The 20,608-nt window shown below is 57.5% G+C and overlaps 1 protein-coding gene across 2 annotated transcripts; it reads right to left on the reverse strand.

Moving 5' to 3' along the window:
* Positions 1-976: 976 nt before the first annotated feature.
* Positions 977-20,512, reverse strand: Hsf1 (heat shock transcription factor 1). 2 transcript variants are annotated; one of them, XM_042669371.1, is made up of 14 exons: positions 20,234-20,512; positions 8,284-8,392; positions 7,763-7,899; positions 7,547-7,671; positions 4,196-4,271; positions 4,063-4,124; positions 3,842-3,938; positions 3,598-3,734; positions 3,252-3,515; positions 2,718-2,804; positions 1,939-2,044; positions 1,792-1,857; positions 1,648-1,717; positions 977-1,560 (listed from the first exon to the last, which is right to left on the reverse strand). In XM_042669371.1, exons 1-14 carry the CDS (start codon positions 20,348-20,350, stop codon positions 1,355-1,357), a joined length of 1,659 nt encoding a protein of 552 aa, XP_042525305.1. In that variant the 5' UTR covers positions 20,351-20,512; the 3' UTR covers positions 977-1,354. The 2 variants fall into 2 exon arrangements, with proteins under 2 accessions (XP_042525305.1, XP_042525306.1); XM_042669372.1 differs by lacking the exon at positions 2,718-2,804.
* Between the last annotated feature and the right edge of the window lie 96 nt (positions 20,513-20,608).

The following is a 20,608-nucleotide window of genomic DNA, read 5'->3' on the forward strand; positions in this document are numbered from 1 at the left end:
ACTTGTCCTGCTAATGCCAATGGAAGATGAACCTGCCTGGTGAATCAAGTCTTGTGGGTTCCCCACAGCTGGGCTGCTCAGTGCAGGGGCTGACCAGGCACCCGCAGAGCAGTCACTTTCCTGCTTTCTGGAGCCCTGCCCTCCGCCCCTTACTTACTTGTAGCTTTCCTGGCAAAGGGGGACAGCCCTGTGACATCAGGGGTGCCTTGTCCCTAGACCCTGCCTAGTCCTACCAAGTCAGGGAGGGAGCAGAGGCCAGAGTAGGAGGTAGCCCAGGGATCCTAGCCGTTTCCCCTCCCCCCCACCGTTTTTTGTTTTTTTTGGTGGTCATTTAAAAACTTTTGTCCAAGGTCCAGTAACATGGCTATCTGCTATTTGCAGGGCGGGTGGCTGCCCTGTCAGCAGCCTGCCTAGCCCCCATCTATGGTGCCTTGTCTCCTGTAGCATGGCGGTGTTGGGGAGAAGGGGACTGTCTGAGAGCTCTCTTCTTGGAGTCCTGCAAATGTGTTTGTGTAGAGACAGCATCTCTGACCTCCCCGCCCCCGATGGCCATAACTCAGACTTGCTGGGACAGTAGGGGGCCTGCCTCCCCTCCCCGCTCTTAACCAGGAGAGCTTGATGTAGGGATCAGGGATGTTCGAATGCCCACTGGCTGAGGCCACCTCCCCATCTGGTGCCGAGAACCCATGCAAATGTCTGCTAGCAGGAGCAGGGCCAGAGCCAGTCTAACGCTTCCTGGACATACACGAGGTGGCTCTGCTGCGATGACAGCCTATGTGCCACCTGTGCCCCCTGCCCTGAATGGATGCACCTTGGGAAAATACATCCTGGGGGGCGGGGGGGCGGGAAAGAGTTGTCTTACGGTAACCAGGGTCCCCTCAATAAAAAGCTGTGAGCACCTAACAGTCTGTGGCATCAGGTGGGGCCCCCCAAGGTCACACAGCCCCGTCCAGTGATGAACACGAGGAAGCACATAGAATACACAGCGTAGAGCATGTCCATTTATAGAGCTCTGCTATCTTGTCTGTCCATTTGTGTGTATATATTCTCTGTGAAGGGGAAAAGGAGGTCCCTCATATAAAAATCCAAAATACACTTCTATGAACAACCCTCAGGGCCAAGTCCGAGTGTGGCTATGAAGCAAGCCCCAACCAAGCCAGGGGATGCAGGGCTGGGGTGAAGGCAGCAGGTGTGTGGGCTCCGAGGTGCTCCTATAGACCTGAGACACAGCCCGGCCCCTAGCCTCCTCTCTGAGCTACTGAGGCAGTGAAGGCTGCCCCAGAACCGCATGCCTTCCCGGGGCCGGCCCTACCCTGGGGGTAGGTGAGGGCAGGCCGCGGGCTGCCTGGGGCCTCTAGGACACACTGGGATCCTTGGCTTTGGGGGGCTCGGAGCCCGTCAGCAGGGAGATGGTGGGGTCATCCGTGTAGTCATCCCCCTCAGAGAAGTAGGATCCCTCCCCCAGCTCAAAGAGCACAGGCAGGTCGCTGCTCCCCGTGTCCACAGCATCAGGGTCCAGCAGAAAGAGGGGCTGCGCGGTGTAGTGTACCAGCTGCTTCCCTGTGGGGCAAGGATCAGGATGGTGGAGGTGGGAGGAAGAGGGGAAGCGGATGGAGGAAGGGGGAGTGGGTTCAGGGCTCAACTCACCTGAGTCAGGGTTGCTGTTCTCGGCCTCAAGAGACCTGGGGGGCTCCTGGGGAGACAGGAGCTCCTGGATCTGTGTAGGAGAGGAGGGGTCCAGTGAGGGCTGCTGCCGAGCTCCCCCGCCCCCCACCCTGCCCGCCTACGCACGCTGGTCAGGCTGCTGTCAAGGTCAGGCAGGCTCATGTCGGGCATGGTCACCGAGGGGCTGAACAGCTGCCAAGGAGGGGGGGGGAAGTCAGGGCCGGCCGGTGGGCGGGCGGGCGGGGGCGGGCGGGCGGGGGAGACCAGACTCACGTCCAGCAGGGCACTGGTGTCCACACTGAAGCCATGGCTGGTCAGCATGGTCTGTAGGTTGTCCAGGTTGGAGTCCATGGCGTCCAAGTGGTCACTGAGCTCATTCCTGACCCAGAGTGAATGGGAAGGTGAACCGGTGGCCCCCACCCAGCCACACCTGGGCTGGAGAAGGGCTCCCCTCTGGTGTGTCCCCCCACAAGGCCACTCCGGACGGTCCGCATGGGCTGTAGGATGGGGTGCAGCGGCAGCTGGCACGGCACTGGTGAGCTTGAGGTCCTCCAGGGCGGTTGAGGTGAGGGCAGCCTGGCCCGCAGGGAGTCTGGCTGCTGGAGGCCCTGGGGGCCTGGCTGGGAATGGTGGGGGTGGGGATGGTAGGAGGGACTCAGGGCTAGAGACTGGAGGGGGGGCAGCGTCTAGCCACTGTAGTCAGGAGGCAGTGAGGAGGGAAGAGAGGCTGAGTTGATGGGGGTGGTCTGTTGTGTCTCCCTAGGGCTGCTTGGAGGGCACATGGCTCTGGGTTGCCTGAACCAAGGGTAAAGCCATTGGGCTGGTTCTGTGGGTGGGCTGGGGCCACCACTCCTGAGATCCTGCCTGGCACTGATGGCCAGGCCAGGTGGGGCCAGGTCTTGACCACAGTCGCTGGACCACGCCCAGGGGCGTGGGAGAAGAGGCCCTCCCCTGGGTAGAAGAGTAGTGCCGTGCCAAGTTGATGTCTGGGCTATGCTGGAGGGGCCCGAGCTCTGGCAGAGACCTCCTCCCTCCCCGGGGGCAGCGCTAACCCTGGCTGGACTCGGCCATGCAGAAAGGAAGAGGAGGGGCAGGGGAAGAGGCGGGCAGCCCCAGACATCTGTGGAGCACGAGCCAAACTGCAAGATACAAAGACAAGAGCCCCCCATTGCAGGCGGGGGCCGGGGGTCGGAGCCCGCCGTCCTCGCTCACTCAGCTTCTCGGTTTTGGCTGAGTGCTGGGGAGGGGGGCCCTGGCCGGCCCCAGGTTTAGGAAGCCTGACGGATGCAAGGACCTTGTAGCTTACGCAGCTGGGGAGGGGGGGAGGGCAGTGTCAAGGGGGGTCCAGAGAGCCAGGACTCCCGGGACACCAGACAAGGCCACTCTGCCTGCGCTGCCACATGTGCTTGGCTCCTGGTACTCATTCTCCCTAGCTCCAGCTCTTTTGGGGAATAAATTCACCCTGCTTACACCAATCAATCCTCATATACTCAGGGCATGGGGTTTTTTGAGCCACCCAGTGCCAGCCCTCCAGCCAGAGTGGGCTGAGCGGAGGCTCGGGCCGGGCGTCCGGGGACAGCACTCACTTGTCCAAGCAGGCTACACTGAGGCACTTCTCAGGGGTGGAGGGTAAGTGTGCGGGGCTGTGGGCTCTGGTGTCCACGGGGGCGGTGGTGGCGGCTGCAGCGGCAGGCTCATTCTCTTGCAGGATGGAATCGATGAGGGCAGTCGGGGACAAAGGGGTGTCCACAGAGGGTGGGTGTCCAGGCCTTGCTGCCTCCATTCGGGGGCTCTGAGGTGGGCTTGGGGGCTCCTCCTTGACACGCACTGGGGGGCTGCTGGACAGAGTCCTGGACACACAGGGACGTCAGCAGGAGCTCCAGCAGCCCTGCCCACTCCCAGCTCCACCCTGGCTGCAAGTGTCACGCTCACCTCGTGTCTAAACTCCTGCCTGAGGAGGCCAAGGGGCTGGCAGGCGCCAGCTCGGTGATGTCGGAGATGATGGGTCCGGAGCTGGTGACGGCCTCTGGGGTGTAGAGGCTGGAGCTGCTGTAGGCTGGGGATGGAGCCTGCAATCAGAGGCCGAGGCCACACGCAGAGTGAGCCTGTGGCAGCCTCTGCCACACAGCACCCTCTCTGCACATGTGGTGGCAGTCCCGAGAAGCCTGTGGCTCACCGAGTACGGGCCTGGGCCATGAACATGCTCTAAGGAGTACTGCCGGCTATACTTGGGCACAGAATGTGCTGAGCTGCTGTCACTCAACATCAGGGGGCTGCAGGGAGGGAGCAAGAGTCAGCTGCCTGCCTCGGACCTTGAGGGTGCCCAGGACACAGCAGGCAGAGGAGACAGAGGGCCCAGGGCTCGAGCCGGCAGTGCGGGCATTCCCAGCGCCTCACATCTTTCTCTTCACCCCCAGGATCCGGTTTGACTGCACCAGTGAGATCAGGAACTGAATGAGCTGTAGGGCAGAAAGGACACAGTCACCCTGGCACCCTGTGGGGAAACCCACCTGCCACCAGCCTTGCCTACCTTGTTGACAACTTTCTGCTGCTGCGCATGCTTCTGCCGCAGGCTGGCCACCTCTCGCCACAGGGCCTCGTTTTCACTGCAACACACCAGAGTCAGTGGGGCCCAGGCGTCAGGAGAGCCCCTGCAGACATCCTCTACCCCCAGCAAAGCACAGAGCAGAGTAGGGAGGGGACGAGGACCGGAGGTAGGGCTGGGCCAGGTGAGGGTCTGCTGGCACCCTTGTCCTCAGCTCCACTGAGTTTCCAGGGGAGATAGGGGCCAGCGGCTCACACCTGTCATCCTAGTTACTCAGGAGGCTGAGATCTGAGGACCCAGGTTCAAAGTCAGTCTGGACGGGAAAGTCTGTAAAACTCTTACTTCCAATTAATTTAATTTCCAATTAAAAAATCTGAAAATGGGGGTGGGTGGGAGATGGGAAGGGGAAACAAAGGAGGAGGCAACAATGCTTGATAGAAATGTACTCATTACCTTGCCCATGTAATTCTAACCCCTTTACATGGTATTTTCACAATAAACAAAAATAAAATACTTGAGACAAAAAAAAAAAAAAATCTGAAAATGGCTGGGTGCTGCTGGCTCACACCTGTAAAATCCTAGCTACTCAGGAGGTTAAAATCTGAGGACTGCGGTTCAAAGCCAGCTTGGGCAGGGAAGTCGGTGAGACATTAATCTCCAATTAAGTACCAAAAAAGCTGGAAGAGCTGTGACTCAAGTAGCAGAATGCTAGCCTTGAGCAAAAAAGCTCATGGACAGTGCCCAGCCCGAGCTCAAGCCCCAGTATTGGCACATCACACACAAAAGAGGTCCAGTGGAGGCGCGTGTCAGTGATCACACCTGTAACCCTAGCTATTCAGGAGGCTGAGATCTCAGGACTGATGTTCAAACCTCAATGAAACCCAACTTTGATCTTTAACAAGGAAAAAACTGGAAGTGAAAGTGTAGCTCTGGTGGCTCAGGCCTGTAATCCTTGCACTTGGGAGGCTGAGACCTGAAGACTGGTTCAAAGCCAGCTGGGGCAGAAAAGTCCCTGTGAAACTCTCATATCTAACTCGTCAAAAACCGGAAGTGGGGGACTGGGAAGGTGGCTCAGTGGTAGAGCGCTTGCCTTGCATGCCTGAGGCCCTGGGTTGGATTCCTCAGCACCACATAAGCAAAAAGAAAAAGCCGGAAGTGGCGCCGTGGCTCAAGTGGTAGAGCGCTCGCCTTGAGCTGAAGAGCTGAGGGACAGCGCCCAGGCCCAGAGTTCAGGCCCCACAACCAGACCCAAAAAAAAAAACACCAAAAACCGGAAGTGGCTCTGTGGCTCAAAGTGGTAGAGCACTAGACTTGAGCAAAAGAGCTCAGGGACAGCGCCCAGGCTCTGAGGTCAAGCCCCACAACTCACAAAACAAACACAAACAAAAACAAAAACAAACAAACAAAAAACAAGCGATATAGCATTAGTTATGAGTGGAAAAAGCTGAGCAAGGACTTGAACTTCCCAGTACCAGAGTGGAAGAAAAGGCTACTGGAGTTTGATCGCGACTGTTAGAATACCGGGAAGGCTTGCCTATTGAACCCCCAAGATCTTAGCATCAATGCTAGCTGAATCCTCTCGGCCTTCTTGGAGCTCAGCCCTCAACCACCAGCTATCTTTGTCCCCATTGGAGCCTAAGGGACCAGGCTTCAGAAGGTTGCAGAGCACCTTCTGAAACAGGAGTGCCCTGTTTCTCAGGGGTGGCCTTGCCTGCTCCATGTCTGGAGCCGGCCTGGAAGGGGGAATGAGCTGTGGGAGGACAGCTCCCGTTCAGCACGTACTGCCACATACTTTCATCTTTTGGTGTGTGTGTGCTCCCACTGGGGCTTGAAGTCAGGTCTTCTTGCTCTGGCTTTTTTGCTTAAAGGTGGTAGAGCCAGAGTATCACTTCTGGCCTTTTGCTGGTTAATTAGAGGTGAGAACCTTGTAGATTTATCTGCCTGGGCTGGCTTTGAACTGCAATCTTCAGCTCTCAAGCCTCTTGAGTAGGATTACAGGCATGAGCCATAAGCACCTGGCCATAATGCACGTTTGCTGCTCTGCTGGGCTGCAAAGACATGCTCCTGCCTGCTTTCCCCACAGAGCTGATCCTCTTGCCATATCCTGACAAAGGCCATGTCTACCTAGCAATCTGTAGGTATCACAAAGCCAGTGCTTTTTGCTGTCAACAGCCTGTGGTCCGAGCCAGGGCCTTCTACCACACAGGCGTTAGGACTTCTCACGAGCTGAGGGTGATTCTGGCCCCAAAATGGGCCAGAAGAGCCCTCGTGCGGGCTTCTCATTGCCATACACGTGTTAGGCTGCCTGCTAGGGTGTTCTCAGAACAGGTCCTGGCTGAGGAGGGCTTACAGGGCTGGTCCTTGAGTGGCTACACACTTGCAAGACGGATGTTTGGTAAAGAGCTTGAGTTGCTCCCTGTCCCCAGGTCTGGGGTGCAGGCAGCTGGCAGTGGTGATGACCTGTGCTGAGTAATGTTGGGACAGTGGGAGCCACTGAAAACAGAAGCAAAGGGGCCAGGCCTGAGGACTGCCTGGCCAGCTTCTACAAGCCCCTCTTCAAGGAGGGCCTCCAGGGCATAGTCTGTGCACTCAGACCCTGTGTGAGAAGAACCAGCTGGCCCTTGCTGTAAAACCAAGGGCAGGGCTGGGAATGTGGCTTAGTGGTAGAGTGCTTGCCAGCATGCATGAAGCCCTGGGTTCAATTCCTCAGTACCACACACAGAGAAAAGGCTAGAAGTGGTTCTGAGGCTCAAGTGGTACTAGCATTGAGCAATAGAAGCTCAGGGACAGTGCCCAAGCCCTGAGTTCAAGCTCCAGGACAGGGAAGAAGAAGAAAGAAGGAAGAAGAAGAAAGAAGGAAGAAGAATGGAGAAGGAAGGAGAAAGAGGAGAAAAAGAAATAAAAACCAAATGGAGGAGCTGGGAAGGTGGCTCAGTGGTAGAGCGCTTGCCTTGCATGCATGAGGCCCTGGATTCGATTCCTCAGCACCACATAAGCAAAAAGAAAAAAGCCGGAAGTGGCGCTATGGCTCAAGTGGTAGAGTGCTAGCCTTGAGCTGAAGAGCTGAGGGACAGCGCCCAGGCCCAGAGTTCAGGCCCCACGACCGGACCCCCCCCCCCCCAAAAAAAAAAAAAAAAAAAAAAAAAAAACCAACCAAGTGGAGGCGAGCTTCCTGGAACTGACAGCCTGGCGCATGCGGATGCAGGGGACCTCCCACTCCACGCTGTGTGGAGGCCCTGTCGGAGGGGAACTGGGGGGGAAGGGGGGACAGTGGCCTCTCGCCCTGCCCCCAGCTGAGCCCGCAGCACTCTGGAGCCAGCTCCAAGGAGGACCTACTGCTTCATGGCCAGGAGCTTGGAGTCCACACACTCCTGCTTTCCCCTCATCAGCTGCACGTCTGTCAGCAGCTTGGCGACGCTGTCCTGGCGGATCTTCACGTCTTCGCTCTTCAGCGTGGATATCTGGGGGAGGGCCGAGTGGAGTGGGGTCAGAGGCACAGCCTGCGGCTGCAGGCCCCTTCAGGAGGGGGCGGCACTCAGGGCCGGGACTCACACTGGTCACTTTCCTCTTGATGTTCTCTAGGAGCTGCTCCTGGCCCCGCAGGAAGCACGGGTGCTGGAACTCGGTGTCATCTCTCTCTGGTTTGACCAGGCCACCCTGCTCAATGTGGACCACTTTCCGAAAGCCATCTGTACATGCAGGGGCAGGGTAGGGCAGGTCTGTCTAAGTGCTGGGGACCAGACCCTCCAGCCTAGCCACTGCCGGGGCGGGTGAGGGGCTCTCCTGGGGAAGAGCTGTGTGCAGCTCTGGCCAGAGTCCACCTGTTTCTGCAGTGGTTTTGCCTCTGCTTCACGCACTGTCCCTCTAGTGTGGGCAAGTATAGCTAGGGCTGCATATTCTTCCCTGGGGTCCCTCCAGAAACAGGACATTCTCGGCTGCTGGGCGGGGTGGGAGAAAGGCTCAAGGCCGTGTCTTGGTTCACCCAGGACTCCACTGTGTTGGGAGTGTGCCACCCAGGTCACAGCTCAGCTGTCCAGACCCCCTGGAAGACCACCCTTTTGGTGGGCACTCACACATGTTGAGCTGCCGCACGAAGCTGGCCATATTGTTGTGCTTGAAGTACTTGGGCAGCACCTCCTTGGCGAATTGGCCCTGGTCAAACACATGGAAGCTGTTCCCGCCCTGTGAGGAGACACGGGGGGGGGGGGGGGGGGGGGGGGGGGGTTCGTGTTGCAGCAGTGAGGGCAGCTGCCAGTGACCCGAGCCACCCTCCCTGAGTGCAGAGCGGCAACGTGGCCAACGGGAGGTGGAGCTCAGCCCAAGACCTTCCCTGGTCTGCACCCTGGCTATGGCCCACACAGCAGAGGCAGGGTCTTCTTCCCTAGCAGTTCCTGGTTGCTGGGTTTCCATTCATGAATGACCACTACACTGTGGCCATTCCCTAGAAGGGATTGGCATTTAGCCTTCATTAGCAAATTTTCCTTAAGAATGGCTAAGATTCCGAATTGAGGCAGCCCAGGAAATGGACTCCAAGTCTCAAATGCAAGATACACAGTGTGCAGTAACACAACCTCACTCTTGGCATGGCTGTCCCTTCTCAGCCAACCCCCCTCTAGAATGTAGCCCAGGAGCCACACAGAGGGGCGCGTCAGGGTGGGAAGGTCTCTCGGGGGCAACAGGAACGCACTTTGACGGGTCCCCATGGCAAAGGATAGGGCAAAGAACAGGCTTCTTTGGGCTGGGGATGGGAACAACATGGGCAGAAAAAAGCAGAAAGAGCCCACGGTTAGCACTACAACTGTTCTCAACACAGTGTGGCAAAGCTAAGCGTTAAAAAGTGGGGTTGTGGACTCCAAGGACCAGGAGGAGAGTGGCAGGAGCTGAGCGGACATCCAAATAGAGCAAGGCGCCTCCTCCAAAGCAGCTGCAGCTCACTGCGAGCAACAAGCTCTGCACATGACCTGCCGTTCCCCTTTCTGCACAGCCTTGAAAAGCCATCGCTGCAACTGTAGTGAGAACACTGACAGGAGCTGGAGACATTCGAGGCTCAACACCGGCTGTCTGGAAGCTCACTGAAGCTTCGCAAGCAAGGTGGTTTTGCTCTCCAGTGTCAAAAACCTTTTCTGTAGAGATGTTTGTGGGAGCATTTAGAGGCATTTTTCCCCCTTGGTGCTAGTCCTATAGCTTGAATTTGGTGCCTGAGCACTGTCCCTTAGCTTTTTTTTTTTCTTTTTTGTAGGTTGTGGGTCTTAAACTCTGGGCCTCAGCTCTTCAGCTCAAAGCGAGTGCTCTACCACTTGAGCCACAGCACCACTTCCTGTTTTCTGGTGTTTAACTGGATGGAGGTAAGAGTCTCACAGACTTTCTCCCCGGGCTGGTTTTGAACCATGATCCTCAGATCTCAGCCTCCTGAGTAGCTAGGATTACAGGCGTGAGCTAGCGGCACCTGGCTGCTTTAGTTATTTTTGTGTACTGGGGATTGGGCTCAGGCCTGAGCACTGTCCCTTGGTTTTTTCGTTCAAGGCTAGCATTCTACCACTTGAACCACAGCTCCACTTCATGGTTTTTGGTGGTTAATTGGAAGTAAGATCATTATGGACTTTCCTGCCCAACTGGCTTTGAGTTGGAATCCCTGCACCTCAGATTCCTGGGAAGCTAGGGCCAGAGGGTGAGCCGCTGGCACCTGGCTTGCACTCGTTATTTTTGGAATGGGGTCTTACGCTCATGCCTAGGCTGGCCTAGATGGCAGCCTTCCGCCTCCGTTTTATGCTCCCTTTATGGTAGGGATGGCCCATGCTGTGCCACACCAGCTACTGGTTAAGATGTCCTCTCCCTAGCTTGGCCTCGACTGGTCTTGAACCACAATCCTCCCAATCCCTAGCTTCTATGTGGCTCAGATTACAAGTACCAGCCACCAGTGACCAGCAAATGGTAGGCAAGCACTGAAATCAGACATACGTCATTTCCAGTCACTGCTTTTTCCTGTTTTCTTACTTTCCTTCTGGAACTCTGAACACATGGGACAGACTCCTGGGAACTCCGACACAATTTCCGAGCCTCTGTCTACTCTTCTCAGTTTTCTGAGATACGGACAGTTTCGCCAGGCCCACCGACTTTCCTCCATCTCCTCCCCTTTGCTGCTCTCTTCAGGGTTCTTTAGTTACCCTAATTTTTGGTTCTGAAATTTCAATTATGTTATTACCTGCATATTATGTTTTCTTTCTAAACTTTGCTTAACCGGGCACTGATGGCTCATGCCTGTAATCCTAGCTACTCAGGAAGCTGAGATCTGAGGATCATGGTTCAAAGCCAGCCCAGGCAAGAAAGTCTGTGAGACTTTTGTTGTTGTTGTTGTTGATTGTGGGTCCTGAACTCTGGGCCTGGGTGCTGTCCCTCAGCTCTTCAGCTCAAGGCTAGTGCTCTACCACTCAAGCCACAGCACCACTTCTGGTTTTCTGGTGGTTAATTGGAGATAAGTTTCACAGACTTTCCTTCCTGGACTGGCTTTGAACTGCAATCCTCAGATCTCAGTTTCCTGAGCTACAGGCCTGAGGATTACAGGTGTGAGCCACCAACACCAGGCCCACGAGACGCTTATCTACAACTAACCACCAGAAAACCGGAAGTGATGCTGTGGCTCGAGTGGCAGAGCACTAGCCTTGAGCTGAAGAGCTAAGGGACAGCACCCAGGCCCAGAGTTCAAGACCCATGGCTGAGAAAAAACAAAACAAAAAACAAAAATACTTTGCTTATACTCATTTTATAAATGAATACACCCAGCATCTCACACTCCTGGCTCATGCTCTACCACTTGAACCATGCCTCCAAACCCAGCTTTTTGCTACTTAGCTGGAGATGGACTTTCTTAAGATTCTTCTGCCCAGGCTGGCTTTGAGCTGCAACCTTAGAAACTTCAGCCTCTGAATAGAATAGCTACGATTGTAGGTGTGAGCCACCAGTTTCTAGCTCTTGAAGTATTTCCACAGTTGCCACTTTAGTCTTTGACAAGATAGATAGTATTACAGCTCGGCCACCTCAGCTGCTGGCATCTTTTTGTCTTATGCTTTCCCGGTATGTATGCTGTGTAGTACTATAGGTTTAGCCTATGGGTTTTTCCAAAAAGGAAAAAAAATGTGTTCAAGTCCTAACCCCTGGCACCTCAGAACGTGACCTTATTTGGAAGTAGGGCTGTTGCAGATGTAATTAGGTAATATGGGGTCATGTTGGAATAGAGTGGTCCCCTAATCCAGCAGGATTAATGTTCTTATTAAGACAGCGACTCAAAAGAGGACGCCACGCGATGACAATGGCAGAGGCTAGAGTCAGGCAGCTAGAAGCACAGGAATGGCAAAGGCCAAGAGCTGTAAGAGGCAAGAAGGAGGGGCTGGGAAGGCGGCTCAGTGGTAGAGTGCTCGCTTGCCTTGCATGCATGAGGCCCTGGGTTTGATTCCTCAGAAAAAGCTGGATTGGCGCCGTAACTCAAGTGGTATGGCGCTCGTCTTGAGCTGATTTGCTGAGGGACAGCACCCAGGCCCAGAGTTCAAGCCCACAACCAACAAAAATAAAATAAAAAAAGAGGCCAGGAGGAGTGCTCTACCGTGGGTTTCAACCCCTCTCTTGGCAGGGGTCAGACACTGCCTCTATGGCCTCCCTCAAGAGCCACAGCTCACCCCTGTCAGAGGACGCGCTGCCTCCTTACCTACTTCACAGGCAGCCGCCGCCGACTCCCGCAGGCTTTTGGATATTACTGTAAATACTCCACCCTGTAATCATTTGTTGCTAGTACACAAATAACTCACTTATGTATATCAATCCTTGATTGTGTAATTTCAGTTTTTTGTTTTTGTTTGGTACCAGCCCTGGGGCTTGAACTCAGGGCTTGGGCACTGTCGCTTGGTCATTCTACTCAAGGTTAATGCTCTACCACTTGAGCCACAGCTCCATTTCAAGCTTTTTGGTGGTTTATTGGAGATAAGAATCTCACGCTTTCAAAACTGCCCGGGCTAGCTTGAACCAGGATCCTCAGATCACAGCCTCCTGAGTAGCCAGGATGACAGGTGTGAGCCACCTGCACCCAGCTAATCTCAGGAAATTTACCTCTTCATTCTATTAACTTGTAGACTTTTTTTTCAGATTTTTGAAGTAAATGATCATGCTATCTATAAATGGAGATGGTCTTTTTCAATCTGTATGAAATATTTTTTTCTTGCCAGTCCTGGGGCTTGAACTTAGGGCCTGGGCACCATCCCTGAGCCTCTGTGTGCTCAAGGTTAGTGCTCTACCACTTGAGCCACAGTGCCACTTCTGGCTCTTTTTTGTTTATCTGGTGCTGAGGAATCAAAACCAGGGCTTCATGCATGCTAAGCAAGCACTCTACCACTAATCCACATTCCCAGCCTCAAATCTATTTTTTTTTTGTCGGTTGTGGGGCTTGAACTCTGGGCCTGGGAGCTGTCCCTGGGCTCTTCAGCTCAAGGCGAGCGCTCTTCCACTTGAGCCACAGTGCCACTTCCGGTTTTCTGGTGATTTACAGGAAATAAGAATCTCACTGAGTTTCCTGCGAGGGCTAGCTTTGAACCATGATTCTCCGATCTCAGCCTCCTGAGTAGCTAGGATGACAGGCATGAGCCACCAGTGCCCAGCCCAAATCTATTTCTCATACTCCAATTACAATCCAAAATTAAGTAGACACTCTATAGACTTTACAATCAAGCATGTCAGCATGCTATTAGAAAAATATCCCCTCCACTCTTCTGCTGAGTTTCATCAGGAAGTGGTGCTGGGGCTGGGAAGGTGGCTCTGTGGCTCAAGTGGTAGAGACTAGCGTTAAGCTGAAGAGGTGAGGGACAGCGCCCAGGCCCAGAGTTCAGGAACTACCACCGACCCCCCAAAAAAGAAGCAGATGATGAGGTTGCTCTTTTTGGCTTTTGTTTTGTTGGTACTATTAAGGGGGCTTGAACTCAAGGTCCTGCCCTCTTGCTTAGCTTTTTTGCTCTACCATTTGAGCCACAGCACAGCTCCAATTCTGGCTTTTTGGTGATTAACTGAAGAGAAGATTCTCAAAGACTTTCCTGCCCAGGGTAGCTTCCAACTACGCTCTTCAGATTTTAGCCTCCTGAATAGCTAGGATGACAGGCGTGAGCCATTGGCGCTGTAGATTTGGTGAATTCAATCAGTTATGAATGTGGAACCGGACTTTCATTTTAAGAGTTATGATGGGCCAGGCACCAGTGGCTCACGCCTGTCATCTTAGCTACTCAGGAGGCTGAGATCTGAGGATCATGGTTCAAAGCCAGGCCAGGCAGGAAAGTGTGACCTTTTTTTTGCCAGTCCTTGAGCTTGAACTCAGGCCTAGGTACTATCCCTGAGCTTCCTTTTGCTGAAGGCAAGCCCTCTACCACTGGGCCACCTTCCCAGCCCTCCCCCCCCCATGATCATTTCTGACACACACACACACACACACACACACACACACACACACACACTCTCTCTCTGGTGTTTAGGGTTGAGTTCATGGTGTGACACTGGCGCTCTCTCTCCATTGTGTTTAGGGTTGAACTCACAGCGTGACATTCCTGCATCATCTATCTCTTGCAGCATACTCCCAATCTTCCTACAGTTTTCTTTATTTAATTGGAGAAATAACTTTTTTTTTTGGTCGTGGGGCCTGGGGGCTGTCCCTGAATAATTCAGCTCAAGGCTAGCACTCTACCACTTGAAACACAGCGCCACTTCCAGCTTTTTCTGCTTATGTGGTACGGAGGAATGGAACCCAGGGCTTCATTCATGCAAGCCAAGCACTCTACCACTGAGCCACCTTCTCAGCCCTAGAAATAACTTTTGATTTTGGAATACATGTAAGGAACAGAAAAGTTGGGAAGACATTATGACAATGCAGTTCCCCGTTTCCCCTCTATGTCCGCCTTGCCTTAGTAAGGTGCATCCGCCAGATACATTATAAGATACAGTGCTTCAGTCCCAGCTACTATGTCCTCTGCTCTAAGGACGTCATAAAAAACAGTAAGTCGACCTTCACGTCAGTCATGGTACCTCCTTAGGTTCTCTGGGCTATACGACAGTCTCACTTCCCTAGGTCTCATGTGCTTTACACACTTATGTGTGCATGCGTGTGCAAGTACTACTAGGGCTTGAACTTTGGGCCTTGTAATTTTGCTTGGTATGCATTTTCACTCAAGACTGGTGTTTTATCTCTTGAGCCATATCTCTACTTCCAGATTTTTGCTAGCTATCTAGCTACTGGCTAGTGTACAATGCTCCTGCAATCTGAAACACAGTTTTCAGTGAATGACATCGTTGGCTTTACTTTTTACCATGCCATCACAAGATTCCATATGTACGCTTTTTTTTTTTTTGGTCGTGGAGCCTGAACTCTGGGCCTGGGCGCTGTCCCTCAGTTCTTAAGCTCAACGCTCGCGCTCTACCACTTGAGCTATAGCGCCACTTCCTGCTTTTCTGTGTATGTGGTGCTGAGGAATGGAACCCAGGGCCTCATGCATGCTAGGCAAGCGCCCTACCACTGAGCCACCTTCCCAGCCCCTGTACGTACACATTTATATAAGGCAGGAGACAGGTGTATGACTCTGCTTATCTTCTCAAAAGGTTCTGTGATCCTAGGTCAACAATCACAAGCTCTTTTCCAGTATCTACCACAGGCTCTCCATTTTAGTCCCCTCATAAGTCCTAAGACTGGTTATGTGCTCTAATTTCCTGGGCTCCCTCCCTGGCTGCTCCCTCCCTGGGTCCCAGTAGCGGGGATGTCTGTATGCACCTGCCTATGTTTCATCTGACCTGGGAACTCTGGGTGGCCTGGCTCTGCAGCTGCAGGGAAAGAGCAGGGCAATCAGTGTGGGGCATGAGGTAGAGCAGGTGCGGAAGGGCAGCCACCGCATCCTCTCAGGGCTCACTGTCCCTGTCTCAATACTCCCCCCGCCCGTACTTTTTGTAGTCCTGAGGCCAAAACTCAGGAACATGGCTTGCTTATTTGGCTGGTGCTCTACCACTTAAGCCATGCTTCCATATCGAGGCCAAAACTCAGGAACGTGGCTTGCTTACTTGGCTGGTGCTCTACCACTTAAGCCATGCTTCCATATCCGCTTTTTGCTACTTTTAAGAGTTGAGGCCTAATAGAATTTTCTGTCTGGGGTAGCCAGGAGCCTCTCAGCCTCCTGAGTAGCTAGGATTACAGATATGAGCCACTGGTGCCTGGCAATTCTGGCTTTTTTATGGTTAATTGGCGATAAAAACTTCATGGATTTGTTTGCCCAGACTGGCTTTGGACTTTGATTCTCAGATCTCAGCCTTCTGAGTAGCTAGGATTATAGGTGTGAGCCACTGGTGCTGGGCATTTTAAAACTATAAAATAGAAATTATGGCACATACTTGACTGGTTATGGACAGAATAGTAGTATAAATGCACAGAAGCTCAACCTTGTCTGTAACAGAGACTTTGAACGAAAACTGCTCTGCCATATAGCTTCTGACAGTCATTTTTGGAGGCTCGGTAGCCTGTGTATCATGTGTCATGTGTTACAGCCTGCTCCTGGGAGATGTGGCCCCCAGCACTTTGCGTGTACTGCCAGGTATCCAAGTGGGGGCCAGTGGGCCTGTCAGTTCCTGCTGGCTTTCTGAAGAGGAGCTCACCTGGCTGTCAGAGCCAGACAAGAATGGCCTTGCCTGTCCCGGGGCTTCTGGACACGATCCATGGTCAAGGGTGCTGCTCTGGAATTCCTCATGTGATCTCACGAGGAAGACCTGAGGGGCAGCTCTGCCCTGTAGTCCACCCAGAGTCTAGGCCTTCCACAATGGTTGTCTGACTGCCTTTGGTCACTGTGACCATCAGCCTCTTTCATCTCAGGGCTTCTTGGGATCTCAACCTACAGTATTACCCCTCCTCCCCCAAAGAGAGTTACCAAGGACTAGGCTGAGCACTGAAGGAGGCAGGCCGGGAATAGGGCTTAGTGGTAGGTAGAGTGCTTGCCTAGAATGCATGAAGCCCTGGGTTCAATTCCTTAGTACTATGGAAACAGAAAAAAACAGACGTGGTGCTGTGGTTCAAGTGGTAGAGCACTAGCCTTGAGCAAAAGAAGCTCAGGAACAGTGCCCAGGCCCCGAGTTCAAGCCCCAAGACTGTCAAAAAAAAAAAAAAAAAAGGAATGCCTCCTCAAATTTTGTATCTGATGTCCCTCTATCTTGTCTCTGACCTTGAGGCCATCGTCCCCCATCGCTAGCTTCGTGCTCAGCTGCCCCAGCATTTGTCTGGCACAACGTTTTGGACCTTGTGCTTGTTCTCAGGTACCCAGCCAACTTCTGGGACTGAGCACCACCATCAACCTTGGTTAGAAGTAAGGGGAAGTGGGGTCAGGACTGGTTCTTTTTAGATCCATTGGATAGCGACTCATGGACTAGTTAACAGGTCCCAAACATCTTTCTTTGATTATGAACATATATTCATCTTTTAAGAACTAGAAAAAAATTTAATAAAAAATCATATTCTCCATCCAGGGGTAATTAAGATTCCTGCTCATGCTTCCTTTGAATCTTTTAAAACAAGACTGAATAAAATGACCACAGAAAGCATTGGAACCACACCATCAGATTGTAAAACTGCAAATTTTCCAGTTAGTTTAGATATTTTCCCCATTCTTGCAGCTCACAGAGACTGAAGGTCTAGTAAGAGGCTTACTTGGAGAACAGAAGAGCACTACACAGGGGGAGGAAGCCAGGGATTCAAGATACTGTGCAGGGATGTGGTAAAGGAGGCCCAGGTCCCACACTCCATTTATCTAGGCACACAGCCCTTCTGTAAACACTTCTGGGTACTGCAGCTGGGGACACTTTGGAGTCAAGCTGGGGAATAACCACCCATGTCCATATCCGCATACTTGAGTGTATCCAAGCACAGATCTGCCTTCCGGTCGCTAAATGGAGCTCCCAGTTGAAGCTCACTGCCCTCCAGGAACTGCCTGAGGAACACCTGTATTACTTTAAACTCTTCCTATTGGGGAGGCTGGGGTCAGTGTGGTGGCCGGGTCTGTCTCCTTGGGGGCAGGGCCACATAAAAGCAGACCTGGTTTAGCTCAGTTAAGGCTACAAGGTCTCCCTAGGTACTTGGCCTTGAGAATGAGCCTCCATTCTCATCAAGCAGAGATCATGTTTTGGGGCAGAATGGTGAGTTTTCCAGTTGGAAACCAAGCAGAACCTGAGGGTGGACTCCAGAACCTGCAGAAGCTCCGCCAATCTTGCTCAGCACAGATAGGGGCTTCCTCCCTCTTCTAGCCAGACCTGGGTTTCTGTGCTCATGGTCACGCCAGTCCCCACTGCTGTGTCTCAAACCAACAACAGCTACTCTGTCCAAACCAGACAGAACTCAACACTTCTGTTCTGCGCAGCTCCCCACCACCTCCTGGGGAGAACTTGCCAACAAGGTCCCACAGGTGATGCCGCTCGGTGCCTTCCCTAAAACACCCGCTGGGTCCTGGAAGAACACACACCACCACTTCACCACACACCTCCTATTCTACAAGCAAAGACAGCAGACAAATTAGTTTTCCTATTAGGATGGAGTTCAGAATATTCCAGAAGTTCTCTGGTGTCCACTGTAAGTGGGTAAGGGCTCCCCTGAAGAACTCCGGGGAGGCAGGCGCCCGTGGCTCACGCCTGTCATCCTAGCTACTCAGGAGGCTGAGATCTGAGGGTCACGGTTCAAAGCCAGCGGGGCAGGAAAGCCCGTGAGACTCTGATCTCTAACTAACGACTCAAAAACTGGTAACGGAGCGGAGGCTCAAAGTGGTGGAGCACTGAGCAAAGGAGCTCAGGGGCAGCGCCCAAGCCCTGAGTTCAAGCCCCACGACCGACTCCCGCCCCCCCCCCCCCCCGCCAAAAAAAAAACAGCGACAGGGCACAAGGCAGGGTGGGGGGGGGGGGGAGGAACCCGGCGGGGCGCGGGGGGGAACCCGGCGGGGGGAGGAACCCGGCGGGGGGAGGAACCCGGCGGGGCGCGGGTGGGGGGGGGAACCCGGCGGGGCGCGGGGGGGGGACCCCGGCGGGGCGGGGGGGGAACCCGGCGGGGCGCGGGGGGGGGACCCCGGCGGGGCGCGGGGGGGAACCCGGCGGGGGGAGGAACCCGGCGGGGCGCGGGGGAGGGACCCCGGCGGGGCGCGGGGGGGGGGAGGAACCCGGCGGGGCGCGGGGGGGGGGGGGAGGAACCCGGCGGGGCGCGGGGGGGGGGAGGAACCCGGCGGGGCGCGGGGGGGGGGGACCCCGGCGGGGCGCGGGGGGGAACCCGGCGGGGCGCGGGGGGGGGAACCCGGCGGGGCGGGGGGGGGGGAACCCGGCGGGGCGCGGGGGGGGGGGGAACCTGGCGGGGGGGGGAACCCGGCGGGGCGCGGGGGGGGGAACCCGGCGGGGCGGGGGGGGGGAACCCGGCGGGGCGCGGGGGGGGGGGAACCTGGCGGGGGGGGGGGAACCCGGCGGGGCGCGGGGGGGGGGGGACCCGGCGGGGCGCGGGGGGGGGGACCCGGCGGGGCGCGGGGGGGGGGACCCGGCGGGGCGCGGGGGGGGGGAACCCGGCGGGGCGCGGGGGGGGAACCCGGCGGGGCGCGGGGGTGGGGGGAACCCGGCGGGGGGGGAACCCGGCGGGGCGCGGGGGGGGGGGAACCTGGCGGGGGGGGGGACCCGGCGGGGCGCGGGGGGGGGGGACCCGGCGGGGCGCGGGGGGGGAACCCGGCGGGGCGCGGGGGGGGGGGGAATCCGGCGGGGCGGGGGGGGAACCCGGCGGGGCGCGGGGGGGGGGAACCCGGCGGGGCGGGGGGGGACCCGGCGGGGCGCGGGGGGGGGAACCCGGCGGGGCGCGGGGGGGGGAACCCGGCGGGGCGCGGGGGGGGGAACCCGGCGGGGCGGGGGGGGGGGGACCCGGCGGGGCGGGGGGGGAACCCGGCGGGGCGGGGGGGGACCCGGCGGGGTGCGGGGGGGGGAACCCGGCGGGGGGGGAGCCCGGCGGGGCGCGGGGGGGGGGGGAATCCGGCGGGGCGGGGGGGGAACCCGGCGGGGCGCGGGGGGGGGGAACCCGGCGGGGCGCGGGGGTGGGGGGGACCCGGCGGGGCGCGGGGGGGGGGGGAACCCGGCGGGGCGCGGGGCGGGGAACCCGGCGGGGGGGGGAACCCGGCGGGGGGAGGAACCCGGCGCGGAGGGGCGGCCGGGAGCCTGCGGTCCAGGAGGAGGGCGGGCCCGCGCCGACTCCCGCCCCGCGGGTCTTCAGGCCGTCACCCGCCGGCCCCGCGCCCGGGCCTCCCGGGAACGACGTCACGGCCGGGGCCCCGCGAGCCGGGGCGGCGGTCCCGCCGGGCTCCGCGCCGCGCACAGTCCGCTGCCAGGCAACAGGAGGCGGGCGGCGCCGCCCGGCCAGGGCGGGGTGCCGGGCCCGGGGCGCGCGCGGGGCCCCGGGAGCCCCGGACCCCCCGCCCCGCCGCGCGCCGCCCGGGCCCGCCGGCGCTCACCGCTCCGAGGGCCCGAGGGCCGGAAGCCGAGTCCGGCGCGTCCCAACAAACTTCGGGCCCGGGTCCGCGGCCCCGGGGGCGGGGCGGCCTGCTCCGGGGCGCGGGGACGCGGGGCGCGGGGACTCGGGGCGGCCTGCTCCGGGGCGCGGGGACGCGGGGACTCGGGGCGGCCTGCTCCGGGGCGCGGGGACGCGGGGCGCGGGGACTCGGGGCGGCCTGCTCCGGGGCGCGGGGACGCGGGGGCGGGGCGGCCTGCTCCGGGGCGCGGGGACGCGGGGGCGGGGCGGCCTGCTCCGGGGCGCGGGGCGCGGGGACGCGGGGCGGCCTGCTCCGGGGCGCGGGGCGCGGGGACGGGGCGGCCTGCTCCGGGGCGCGGGGACTCGGGGCGGGCGCGGGGACGGGGCGGCCTGCTCCGGGGCGCGGGGGCGCGGCGCGGGCCCGGGCGCCCGGACCCCGGGCGGCCCCTCCCCGCGGGCCCCTCCCGCAGTCCGCGCAGCCCGACCCCTACCGGGCTCCAGCAGATGAGCGCGTCGGTGTCCGGGTCGCTCACGAGGGTCCACAGCTTGGTCAGGAACGCCGGGACATTGCTGGGGCCCGCCGCAACGGCGCCCAGGGGCAGGTCCATCTCGGACGAGGCGGACGCAGACCGGCGCGGTGGCGGCGACGACGGGCTGAAGGCTGGGCTAGTGGCGTCGCCACGCCTGCCGCCTGGGCCGCGCCGCCACCCGCTGCGCACACACGGCCCCGAGCGCTCGCATGGCCGCCGCCATCTTGCGACGGGCGCGCTCCCGCCGACGCCGCGCGCACGCGCGCAGGCGCCATAGCCCGCCCCGCCCCCGGCGCCGGCTCTGCCGCGAGCCTCCCGCTAGGCGCACGCCCGCCA

Source organism: Dipodomys spectabilis, unplaced genomic scaffold (genome assembly GCF_019054845.1).
Source record: "Dipodomys spectabilis isolate Male_0828 unplaced genomic scaffold, ASM1905484v1 ptg000495l, whole genome shotgun sequence".
NCBI classification, from domain to species: domain Eukaryota; kingdom Metazoa; phylum Chordata; class Mammalia; order Rodentia; family Heteromyidae; genus Dipodomys; species Dipodomys spectabilis.

What these genes read in the sequence shown, in the direction of transcription:
- Hsf1 (XM_042669371.1), bottom strand. Translation starts at nt 20,350, where the DNA reads ATGGACCTGCCCCTGGGCGCCGTTGCGGCGGGCCCCAGCAATGTCCCG. An exon ending in CGCTCATCTGCTGGAGCCCG is followed by an intron (nt 8,393 to 20,233) that starts GTAGGGGTCGGG and finishes GTCTCCTCACAG; the next exon opens with GGCGGGAACAGCTTCCATGT. An exon ending in GGCAGGAGTTTAGACACGAG is followed by an intron (nt 3,516 to 3,597) that starts GTGAGCGTGACA and finishes CTGTGTGTCCAG; the next exon opens with GACTCTGTCCAGCAGCCCCC.